Source organism: Fulmarus glacialis, unplaced genomic scaffold (assembly GCF_000690835.1).
Source record: "Fulmarus glacialis isolate BGI_N327 unplaced genomic scaffold, ASM69083v1 scaffold39402, whole genome shotgun sequence".
NCBI classification, from domain to species: Eukaryota; Metazoa; Chordata; class Aves; order Procellariiformes; family Procellariidae; genus Fulmarus; species Fulmarus glacialis.
This window is the reverse complement of record NW_009200446.1, coordinates 1964-15033: the sequence shown is the minus strand read 5'-3', so window position 1 is coordinate 15033 and position 13070 is coordinate 1964. Positions and strand designations below refer to the sequence as shown.

Here is a 13070-nt window from a genome sequence, read left to right as displayed (position 1 = left end):
ACTGAATCCCCCTCCCCCCACCAGTTCATTCCTTAAAAGCAGTGGGATTTACCCACACATCATTTCCACTTCCCCTGCCCAAGTTACAACAGTATCATGCTAGTACGGCAACCTGATTTCGGACAGATTGCGGGTGGCATTCTCCTGCTAGAGGACCTGACCCAGAGCTGCCATGTCCCCCTTCTACTGTGGAGATGCCACAGGTCGCGGCAAGTACCTGTACCCGTACCCTGAGCTCCAGCAGTCACCATCACCACACAACAGGTAACTCTTTTCAAACTGGCTGCAATTACAGGACCATGGAAGCCTGCCAGGATAAAGGACTACCAGGGGCATTTTTAAATTGGTGCTCAATTAAACTGTGCAGACCATAGATTCTGTACACTTGCTGGGAAGCGAGATGGGAATTCCCAAAATAGAAGAAAGATCCTTGCGTTGTTTTTTTGCAACACGGTTATTCTTGCTTCCCAATTCCTTATGCACTAAACACTTATTTTACCAAATCACATATTGGATATTTACTCCAGAATTTCACAACACAAATGTATACAAGTACGTACGGAAAATGAAGCATCATCCTATAATGATCTCTACCATTAAAACACACAATCCCTTCATATCCAAACCCACACACCTGCTCACTTTATAGCACGGTAATTTTCCTGGTTGCGATCTAATTTGCAGAGAAATCCTAATTCATGCTAAATAAAGACTAAAACTCAGAACAGTACACTGAAACCTATGTAGGAAAATAAAGTTTGTTTTCCACATTCCAAATAATAACAAAAACAATAATAAGGAAGTCATAGTAATAGGTTCTTTCAATTTAAATACACACACACTTCCTCAGTTTTGCCCACTCACCCCAAATTCTTCTCATCACAATATAGAATAAAAAGTGGAAGGACATTTTCAATGAAATTTAAATACCTGAAATTGAAAGCGTTTAATGTTAACACTAATCTTAAAATAAACTTATTTTAAAGAGGGCAGATTAAGCAGCAGTTGCACAATTTCACAGCTTTTGTTTTTAACATCTTAAATGCCTGTATGTTTTCTTCATCTACTTCATCTGCATTTGTTTATGAAAACCTCAGTGTTTTAATTTATTTCTCTGGTTTGGTAAGTTGATGGAGATGCTCACACTACTTGCTACAAACACCTCCAATATGATGCATGACATGGCAGTTCTAACAATTTTGGTCTTCATTAGATGTGCAGGCAATTCCAATTGCCAGTCGATACTTGGATTTTAGTAGTGTGGCAATCTAACATAAGTTATACCCCAAAAAGAGAGAGAATTTGGGAATTTCTGTTTTTTTAGTTGAACGTAACAGATGCCTTTCACTAGTGCCTAGAAGCAAATATTTTGAAGACAAGAATATCAAATTAGTATTTTCCCAATTTCTTTTGTAGTGAAAAATCATAATGAAGATTATAGGCCTTAGAAAATAAAAGTTTGGCATAATGGAACATAAATACAAATTCCTGCACAAGCAATTAGGTCTGGAAACCTGCTTCAGATAAAAAGAATTGAAGGAAAACAGTCACTTTCATCTGAAAAGATATTTATTTTGAGAACTTCAACTTGCACATTGTACAAAAAATTGACAAATTCAGAAAAAATCCTATAAAACGTTGTTTTTTTTTTTTCCCCTAACATATTAACATTATAATTTTAAAAAGGGTAAGAATTAAGAAAACCAAAAATAGGCACATTTGTTCCAGTCTGTCTGCAGTAAAGTGTGATTAAAAACATCCCTGTCTTGTTGAGGTATTAAACTGCAAACTTTGGTAATGTTAGAAAAAGACAACCCATTCACAAAAGTAAGCCTTCTCGGTGTCATGTACAATAAACAAAATGTTTCATAAAAAAGTCAGAATTGGTTATTCTCCATTTCCAGGTAGAAATGCAGCGAAACAAAGAAAAAAAGTCATGTTACCATAATACACCTAGCATTAGGAGGAAACCTGTAAGTTTGCAAATCCATGCTAATCATATACAGCTACAGTGTTATATTTTACCCAAAGAATAAAATCCGGTTGGCAAGTTTAAACAATTCAGTGCTTATGAAAAATATATATGGTGGTTCAGAGCCCAGTCTTTCAGAAAAGGACAAAAGGCACTTAAGAATGGCTTTAGTATATTCCACAATGGCATTTCTGGATAGAAGACAGCACCTGGCTGAACAAATAGTTCCCTAATAAGAAAGAAGTCCAGCTGAGGTAGTACTTCATATTGCTCCAACCACTTGGCTATACACAAGCAGCTTTTTTTTTTGAAATACAAAATTAGCAGGAAATGGCTTTTGATAGGTTTGTCAAATGTATAAAAAACAGTTCTTTAAAAAAATAGCAAATACCCACTTGTGGTAAAAAGATCATAAGCCAGGAACCATCTTGTACAAATCGAGCATCAAAATGCTGCCAAGGGATGCACAAGTCTACCTTTATGGCCAAATCCCCAAACATTGAAGATTGTTCTAGCAACCAAGGTATTTTTTTGAATTATAAAAAAAAAAAAAAAAAGGGGGGGACACAGGGGGCACTCTAAGAACTTTCATAGTCATTAGCAGCCTTACCGGAAGCACTTTGTAAGTCCATTTAAAAAAATAATTCTGTGCTGATGAATGGCAGTTTTGAGGGGGGGGAAACAACTGCAAAGTTCAACATTTAGAACAGAAACAAAATCCACAAACATACAAAAGGATATTCCTTGAAGTTTATAGTTTTTTAAAAACAAGGAAGACTTTAAACTTTTTTTAGGGGTCTGGGAGAACACAGACTACTTTTTTTTTTTTTTAAATTAAGCCCATTGAAAACCCATTAATAAGTTTGAACAAAAGAAAATTAGAAGTGCTTTACAGAATCACCGTCCATTGCCATATCCAGGAAAGAGCTGAGTTAGAATGGTCTGCAGTGTCTCATTCACTTGCATGGTATAATTTTTGCCAAGATCATAGCGGCAGGCTGGACAACTGTACACATCAGCTTTGAAGGATCTATCTAAACAATCCTGGTGAAGGACAAAAAAATAATTGGTTAAGAAAGAGAGATGTGCAGTTTAGGTTATTCTACAAAGCCCCCACTGGAGAGAATGAGATTCCTTTTACATCCTAGTTCACCCAGGTATTGACAAGAGCTGAGAAATGCTGAGAGCAATGCAAGGCTAGCAGCTGGAGAGAAAACTTCCTTCACTATGTGCAATAGCACGTGCACTTCAACAGAGCACATTAGTCATGGACACAGTATTTAGGTATATGGTAGAGATATTTCATTCAATTGCATTTCTAAAGATCAAGAATTCCCCCGCAGCTGTTAAAGACTGTTGGAGCTTCTGCAAAAACACTTCACGTCATTCTTCAAAAAACAAAGCAAAACGCCATACATTCTGTAACACTGTCGAATCCATCAGTGTCACCTAGCAGTATTACTGAGCCCGCAGAGAAGCTCTTGTCATCTTTTAAAAGAATCGGATAGTAACAATTCAATAGTGGAACTTTCTTTAAAGCACAGACTTTTCTATGCCAAAGAACTTTCATCAAATCATAAAGTTTTCACATATAAACCCAGCCGAAACCAGGACAAAGACTAACTACTGGCAAAAAAAACCCAAACCAACCAACCTCCCCACCTCTCTCTCACCTAAACAAGTCAGCTCAAAGCTCGTTGGCTCAACAGAACTCGACAGAAGTTCTATTGATTACTCACCTTGCACACATTGTGTTGGCATACAGTTGTGACTGGCCGAAACACAACCTCCTGACAGCAAATACACAAGAAGGCCTCTTCAACTTTATTTAGAAATTTCTGTAAGGACAACATTTGAATCAACTTATTGCTACTACCCTCTGAAAGACACAGCCAAAAAACCTCAAACACCCCACATTAAATGCAAGGGTTTACTTTAGTCATAGAAAGTTTTTCTACAAAGCTCAACAAGGAAAAAAATAGTTACATTAAACAAGTTCTGATAACTCTTCTTACTGACCTCAAATACAGTGATTTAAAGTTATGCTGTGGATGTCTAAGCTAAAAAAATGCTATAGGTCTGAGGCTGTTTCTTTAATGCAGCCAAGAGGTTAGTACACAGGGATAGTACACTGGTTAGTTGTCACTTTATTACTGGGGGAAAAAAAAGCATGATGTACCGGTCCATCTTTGAGAGCTTCTAGTACTTCATTCCACAGTTTTTCATTGGCTTCGTCACTTTTTATAAGAGATTTTTGCTGAGATGTCAGCTTGTATGGCTCAACTTTAGTTTTCTTTGGAGTCCCTGTAGGAGAGGTAATGAGTTTTTCCTCCCCACCTGAAAGAAAACACAACAACTTTTTAAACAAACAAAGAAAAAGCAACCAGAAAAGAGTAACTAGGTAAAATGCACAAAAACCTACAAGGCTTTCTATATCCACTTGCCTACTCCACAAACCTGCTGATTTCCTTTTCCTTTTTCCTTTCCCCGGGGTATCAAACTCATCATCTCCATTATTTTCTTTTTCCTTATCTTTGTTTGCAACAGCTTCCAAATACCCTTCAGGATACTACAGGAAAATACAAGACAAAAAGCATCCAGTGCAAACATGCCAGTTCATACTTACAGACTATTACAGATCAGAAGAATGACCTCTGGAGAACTGCTCCAGGGGTTCTCTATTTTAGGCAAGAGATCCCTGCTTTTGCAAAACACTTATTCAGACTGTAGAAATTCTATACAAGAAAGCGAGTTTTGTCCACTTAGCCTCCTGATGTAAAAAGAAAACAAACAACCCACAAGACGGAAAGCGCTTGTGTCCCCCTTAGTCTAAGGGGGATGTCTTGATTCTCACACAAGGATCATCCTCAATAAGAATGTATAACAGAAAAATTCCTGCTATCCATTAAGTTCATTGTCCAGGGTAACCCTGATGATGTTCCAAAAGAGTACCTGCATTGTTAGGCCAAGCTTTTTCATCCTGTCCTTTCCTTCTTTGGTCCAAGGAGCAGGTTCTTCATCATCCCTCCTAAGTAAGTAACGCCATACTAAAAATCCAGATTTCCCTGTCTCAGGCCAGTATTTCACAACCTAAAAAAAAGTCAGATGCAAGCCCATCATACACTATAAAAACCCCTTGTTTTTTTTTCCCTACTTCAGTAGGCGAATTCAAATTCTTCTTACCTTATATATTCCATCATATCTGTTCCCTTCTACAGGAGCATATTTACTATGTTTGCCTCCTTTTACATTCCTCACCACTCGGACTGGCTTCCCAGCTCTCCAGTCCTTGGCTTCAGCTCCATTTTTGTCGTTGATGGGGGCACTGCAGTTCAGAGCCAGAGCTCTGTAAGAGAAAGTCCAATCAACTTAGTGTATTTACCAGGCAGAACTCTTCAGAATCAGAGGGAGGATAAAGCAAAACAAAGCATGGTAAACGAGCTAGTAAGAAGTAATAAATTTAAACTATACTATTTTAGTCAGAGCAACGCATTGATACCGTTGAGTACAATACTAAGAGTAGCGGCATACTAGCATTGTACTGAACCACAGCAATGGCTACCAAAAAACTGGAAGCTACGGCCTCTTTGCAGATCCGGAAGGAGCCCCTTCTGAATCTCTTCCAAGGAAAAAGGATGTAGCCTGGCTTTTGTTTGTTTGTCTTAAACAGTAACACTTTCAACTATCTTGTATAACTGAGAACTCTGGGAAATAGTAATTAAGCCTCCTGACTGGGGACGTCATTTTAAAATATGCTGATTATTCATTACATTACCTTAATGTAATTGCACGGACCACCTCCTCCACACAAGTCCACATTGATTTGTAAGAGTAACAGTTCAGAATTACAAATGATCTGGTCTCCCAAGGTGACCAGTGGCTGCAAAGGTCTTCAGGAGAGAGTATGAAGACTTCTACACTAATTTACTACTCTGTTCCTTAAGTTTCAGTCAATATTAATTGTGAAATTAATACCATTTACAATTCTGTTTCATTTATAGTGCACTGTAAGAAGCATTTCCATTGTGCAACTGATCTGCAGCCTACAACACAGTCGAAACCCATTTTTGACAGTTTTTCCACTTAGCCAGTTTCTTTTGATACAAACAGGACAACCAATTTTTCGGGTTGACAAATTGCCAGCGACTAAGGTTAGGAACAGAGTGTGAATGGTGCTGACCTGTTCATATTGGTGAGTTTTTGATCACAGGACTGTTCCGCTGTGCGTTTGTTTCCAGAAAGATCGCGCCCTCCGCTCCCTGTATATGTGAAGGAATTTCCATGATCCTGAAACGTATATGGATGGTTTCGACACATTCACAAAAATAATTCAATAAAAGCATTAGAGTTTTTTAATCAGGTAGCTTTAATACGGTATTCTCAAAAAAGGAAAGATGCTTCCTCCATTTAAGCTCCCAGACTCAGTCTATGGTCCTCTCTTATACTGCCAAGAGAAGAGTCAGGGTGACAATTGTTGTCTTGTCACACACCTTAAGTGCAGAGGCCTCTGCCAAGAGAGCAGCACCCCACTCGCACAGAATCTGCTTGGAAGCGCAGGGGCATGCTCCATATAAGGATAATGTAACTTGTGCCTTAGTACTTACACCGTTACATGACCCTACAGGCAGAATTAAGACTTAGAACAACTACCGAGATTCGTGCCTATCTGTTTTACATGAGTTCTAACAGGCGTTCAGGTAAGGGCGTGCAGGCTAGCAATGCACTGGTGATCTGCAAGAAGAATGAGCAGTAGAGCCTGGTGCAGCCCAGCAAGGGTTAGGTTCGGCTAGCAGAACCAAATGGTATATTCAGAAGTAGGACCTCTGTCCCTAGTTTTGTTCTGAACACTCTTCTGACGCAGGAAGATCTGGCAGCATATACCATGTATTCTGTTCAAACTGTGGATGCAATGGAGACCCGGAAAGGGCAGCTAAGGACTCTTGGATTAAAGGTGACATATGGATATTAAACTTAATTTAGATGATCCTGTTTCTCAGGTTGGCATATATTACTGGATTGTAGTTTGCCTTTGCATAGTTTTCTTCTGAAGAACTTAAGTATCATCAAGGTGGGGAAATGTCTGATAGAGAGTGTAAAAAGTAACTAAGGCCAAGTCTTTGTTTTAACTACAAGGTAGATTGGTTTTCAGGCATAAATAATCAAGATTCACTTACTATGTCATCTTCATAGCCTCCTGCCAGAACCAAGGAATAGGCGCCATCATTACTTCTGCCATGTATACCTGCTACGTGGGGCCTGTGAACACCAGATTCGCTCACCTGGAAAAAAAAGTTTGCTAGGCAACTGCTGTCAACAGGCTACGAACAACATGACTACCCATTGGTCTTGGAACTAAATTAACTAATAGTACTATTTCAGATTTTTTTTGCATACATTACAGGGTGAAACTGTGTTCTCACCGCTATCCTCCAAAGAGCTCCAGGTAGAGGAAAGAAAAAGAAAAATGCTTTTAAAAAATAAGCCAGATATTTTTTATGATGTGAATTTAGAAATTTGGATCTTTCTCACTGAGATTGCTTATTCAAAAGCTCTGGGAATTTAAGAATAATATGGATATTAAAATTAAATGTTTGTATAAGGGGACTGGTTTTTAAAAACTTGCAATAGCAACCTTCACCTAATACTTGAAAACAAGATCTGGATAGGTCAGTGCTTTTTCTTCCCCAACTTTCTGACGGGATGAGAAACCCTTCTGTTTAATATATCTAGATATTTGAGAGAGACCCTTACCAAGAGAACAACTGGGAGATACTACACATCTCCAGGACAAACCATTGGAAACAAATAGATTTGGTTTGGGGTTTTTGAGTTACCAAAAAAAGCACTGAAGAAAAAAACACTTTAAATGCCTGGACAATGCAGCATTAGTTATGGAACACTTGTTCTAGACAAAGCCAGAATTCTTTCCTTTCTGCACTTACATATCCAGTGACATACACTCCAAGATTAACTGTTTCAGGTTTCTCGTAAGAGCTGGATCATTCCCATTTTTCCCTACGTGGCTCAGGCCAGGATTCAGCTTCATACCTGAACTCTGAACTTCCACATGGTGCCAACCGGAATCCCAGGAATTGGTCCATAGTGGTTCGAGGGGACAATGGTACATTCCTTTGTGCGACCAACACATGCCATGCCCTGTTTCAAAGAGCAAGACCAATCAGCCAACAATTACAAGGAACTAACACACACTATTCTTCAAAATGAAACGGCTTTTGAACTGACCTTGCCCCAGTCTCTCCGCGAGGATGAATTAGCAGATGCCATCTTTTGTTTCTTTTTACTTTCTTTTAATTTCTCTCCTGCTAAAACCACCTCACTTGCATCATTTCGACATTCAGGGCAATACCTAAAGTCACCAGTCAATGGAAATTAACTAGTAGTAAAGCCTTAAATTAAAAGAGAATTTCCTCAAAACATACTGAGTTATAATGTTACAATTTCCCCATGTGAAACTAGACAGGACACTGAAACAACTCTCCATACTGGAATTAGACCTGTATTAGCTAGTGTCCTTGCACAATCTTCTACGCCATTGCAGATGTGTCAGGAAATCAGCTGTATCATAAAAATCATTGTATAAAATGCTGAAACAGGACACAAGGAATAAAACAGTGTACTTCACTATCTATATGTATATAGATAGATATACTTCACTATCTATATACATCTCTATATATCTATCACCATATATATTTCATATAAAACAGTATATATCACCAGCCTAATATGGTGATGGGGCCTGTGGACTACTTGTAAGTGACCCATAAAAACCATTACATAAGTTAAGCCTCCTGGCATCAGGTTTGCATTTGGTTTATAGGTAGCCGCACTTCTCTTTGAATAAGCGTATATATCCCAAAACTAGGAAGAGAAGTTTGAAAGCCACTGCCTTAAAACATACTCTCACTAAACTGATGCTCAAGAAAAGCTATGAAGTCCTACAAAAAAAACCCCCAAAACACACACAAACATCTCTTCACCTCGTACAGTCACAATATTGCCACCTAAGGGCAGCATGAAGCCCTAGACCTCACTTTCTGCTCCTAATTTGATGGTAATTGCAATACCACACACTTAGAACTTACCAATCCTCATCATCTGGTATACTACTAAGGGGAGGGTTGAGGCAGTAGATGTGGAAAGCCATATCACACTCATCACACATTAGCTGTTTATCTGGATCTTGTTTACCTCCACAGATATGGCAAGCACAAATTCTGCAGGTCTTGTTTGGGTTGTCCTTACAAGCTTTACACACAGGTCCATTTTGTCCTGTTGGCAAAAAGAAACCACAGTCTACTTCAGACTCCAGAAAGTGCCAAGATATGCTGGAAATGGTCAAAGCAGTCACAACTACAAGTGTTTTGGAACTCTTAGACCTCTGATCCTCACAAAGCCAATTAGCAGAATATCACAAGGTAAGACAGAGACATGCAAGAGCTATGCAACACTCACGTTTTAATGGACTGGCACTAATTGGACAAGCACTGCCTGGTTCTTCAATTTTATAAATTTCATCCACTAATGTAATTCTGCAGTCATTCAAGGAATCACCAGCATCCCTATAAGGAGAAGTTGATAAAAGTCAACAAGATCATACTTTGAAAGTATCATACAGTATGAATTCACAGCTGTGCACGTACACTGGTAATGCAGACTTGTCTGGTATTAGTCCTGTATTACAAGAAACCTGTTATAGCATCGCATGATGGCATGACAGCATCACCACAAACCAAACCATTTTCATGCAATTAAAGTGTGCCCTCACTTGTATCAATGAGAATCCAGACACTTGTAGCGTTCAATTTATCATCAGTAACTGTTCTCCCTCTTTCAGACTAACTCTTCTCATATTTTACAGTTAAAAAGTCAAAATCACTATGGTGAGAGGAAAAAGGGGGAAATATTCTGGCAACCCTGTGAAACTTTTATCTGAAACTTTAAAAAAAAAGAAAAAAAACAACCTTTTTTTCCCCCTGAAGTTGAGAGTCTCTTATATGTAGGCTCATTTTCTCCTTTATTAGGAGAGAACTGGAGTAATTTTTCATCATCTTTATAAAGTGAGCGTTCAGTCTACGTTATCATATCTAGCACAAAATATTACACTGAAGTTTTTGTAAACCCATTATGGATAGTTAACAGAAAACAATTCTTCGCCTCTTAGTGAATACGGGGCTTTGTATCCTCCCAGCATTATGTGAATCCACAGCTCAGTGTGCCCTGTGATTCCTTAAAATGTCCAATTCCTCCAGTTCATCAAAAGTGCAGTATGACGAAGTCAATCACCCAAAAAGGACAGCCCAGCTTCTCATCTCTCCCCAGCACTTCTGTTGCACCATTTTTGTTGCATCGTTTTTTTCAGCAGAGTCACTCAGACCTCATGAAAGTTTAAGTAGAGTTGGGGAATTCAATTTATTCCACATTATGAATTTGCTTACCCAAGTAAGATCTTTGCATTTATCTCCTTAATCATTTTTGTTTCCCGTTTTTGCAGAATCTCCGCATCGTACCAAAAACCTCTCTCTTTTGGTTCATCGGGATTATAGTTGACCATCACCACCTGTCCTACTTCTAGCTGGTGCCACTTCAAAATAGTCCGTGCACGAGCGCGTACATCATTCGAACTCAATTCTACAACTCCATTCTCTGGATAACTTGAAGTAGAAGGGAGGCACGGAGGGACAGAGAAGAAAAATCAGATTCAACATCACAAGTTGTTGTAAAGGATAGATTTTATCCAGACAGGTTGATTTAAGAACTGATGCCGCACAACATACAAGAATATCATCAAGAATAAAGTCTCCTTCTCCCACACAGACACAGGCAGAATCAGGCAGTCTAACTTTGCTACTATCATATCCCATTTAAAACTTGGATAATGGCATTTCATATTTCTAAAAATATTATTCCAGCCCACTGGAATTCCAGTTGGAATACACTTGAAATTCCAACTGTAAGACAAACTTACAGTTAACAGGGCTCAGTAATGTAATTACTGCATTAGCCCAGTTCTGTTTCACCTTATGGATCTCTACAATAAAATTTCCCATCAACATCATGATCCAAATGATTTTATTATCCAAGAAGGTAACAAAACTCACTCCTCATATTTCACGTGGTATATTACATCTTCTTCAGGAATGGCTGTCGGCTGATCAGGATCTGTGCAACTGTCAGCTGATTCATTTGTAGGTTTTTTTCTGGTTACATTTACAACCTGGGCTTCAAACCATGCTCCCATATTCATATCTCGAGCATCGACCAAGTCATTGATCTACACAAAGCAAAGCATACAGCTCACCAAAATGGATTTTCAAATTAAGCGTTCATTTCCAAGTCTACTTGAAGATTTAACCATCTCAAGAACTTCACCATTATCAAGATATTTAACAGATCATCTTAAATCCTTTGCCCTCCTGATCCTGTTGTGCACCCCTACAGTCTTCTCAGGTTGAACCTCTAAGGCTAAAAATCCATTGTACACCAACATGTGCACAAACAGCTTTCTATCTAGTACAAGCCATTATTAGTTAGTCTATAACACACTTTCAGAACTGTCTCGCTCATAGTCTGGCAAAGACATCACTAGATCTGTAATAAAATCCATTGAAACAGACAAGTAAAATGACTCCGAACAGCTGGTTGAGATTTTCTTTTGTTCATTCAAGAAAGTTTCAGCTTTGACAAATGCAATGACTCCAAGCAAAAATATTGGGAAAATTTTTTAAATCAAAACAGGCACTCAGAATGCTTTTTTTTTTTTTTTTTAATCAATTAATGTATTGTAGTTTCAGTTAAAAGAATAAAATGAAAAATAAAATATTTTGACCTACAACATGTTGCATTTAATTGGTTTGTGGGTTGGTTGGTATTTTTTTGTTTGTTGTTGGTTGGGAGAAAAAAAGTACCCACACAATTGGGGCATGAAAGACTTTCAGAAATTCCCAACTACAGAGAAACAATTCCCCTCCTGAAGTGCAGTTTTAAGTAATCTTAGTTTTTTAATGACTCGCCTTATAGAGACCAAATCCCGGGTCAGTCCAGTCAGGCTGCGCCGCTGTGCTCGGCTGTCCCTCCAGTTCCATGGCACCTTCTCCGTTGTGAGAGCTTTTGTCAGATTCGCTTTGGCCTGAGCCACAGCCAGAGTCTGTGTCGGAGAGTTCAGAATCCTTCTCCTTACTAACAGCAGGAAGCACTGCTGGGCTTTGTCTGACCAAGAGCTGAACGATATCGTTCAGTCCAACGCTGTAATCGAAAAGGGAGTGACCATCTTCCATCTACAGGGAAAGCATCAAAATGATCTGGTTATTTCATTCAACAGAGGTTTTCCAATTCAAAACCACCCATCATGCTGTAATTGTCGCTATGTGCCAAGAAAGACCACATTGCTTGAAAACCATTAACAATCAAGGAACTTGGCAGTTCTTCAGCATCACAGTTACTTACAGATCGTTATTCTTACTATTTAAAATGTTCTTTTTTCAAAGGACTTTACAAGCTAGAAGAACAAGACTTCCATGCTGCAGTAGACTTGCTACCCGGATTAAGCCACTGTGTTCTAGGAGGTCTGAAAAGGTTTGCAGTACATACCCTAGAAATATCAATTCTGGGAAGAAGGACTTAAAGAACTACAGATCCCTACATTCCTATCAGGGAATAGGATAGATAATTCCACATTACCTACAAACTCAAAAGTTCTTTCTTCCTTAATTCAGACACATCCCATAACATGAACTTTAACACAAACTGGTCTTTATATTGTAATTGTGTATGTTCCAGATTATTGTTACAGCATGGCTCTGTTAAATGCAGCATTAAAGAGAAGCCAAAGAGTTAATCACCTACTTTTCTCTGGGCAAGCACACAATTTTTCCATTGAAAGTAAAATTAAAAAAGATTCAATTCAACTTGAAACTACCCAATCACTTTTTAGCGTAGCCAGGCACGTCCTAATTTCACACTCTCTCTAATTTTAAGAGTTTATTATGCAAGTCTGGCATTATATGTAGTCAAATCAAGATTCTACCCCTGCAAAAAGTAAAAGAAGTACACAGGACCAAATAGGCCTCTCAATTAC

The 13070-nt window shown here is 38.5% G+C and overlaps 1 protein-coding gene across 1 annotated transcript; it reads right to left on the bottom strand.

Annotated features, from left to right (window-relative positions):
• Window positions 1–2758: 2758 nt before the first annotated feature.
• On the bottom strand, window positions 2759–12270 carry UHRF1 (ubiquitin-like with PHD and ring finger domains 1). The gene is made up of 15 exons (XM_009573604.1): window positions 12007–12270; window positions 11095–11267; window positions 10432–10647; window positions 9449–9555; window positions 9079–9265; window positions 8216–8339; window positions 8021–8128; window positions 7147–7251; window positions 6153–6259; window positions 5156–5318; window positions 4925–5062; window positions 4430–4541; window positions 4152–4309; window positions 3712–3810; window positions 2759–3016 (listed from the first exon to the last, which is right to left on the bottom strand). The coding sequence occupies exons 1-15, from the start codon at window positions 12268–12270 to the stop codon at window positions 2870–2872; spliced, it is 2208 nt and encodes a 735-aa protein (XP_009571899.1). The 3' UTR covers window positions 2759–2869.
• Between the last annotated feature and the right edge of the window lie 800 nt (window positions 12271–13070).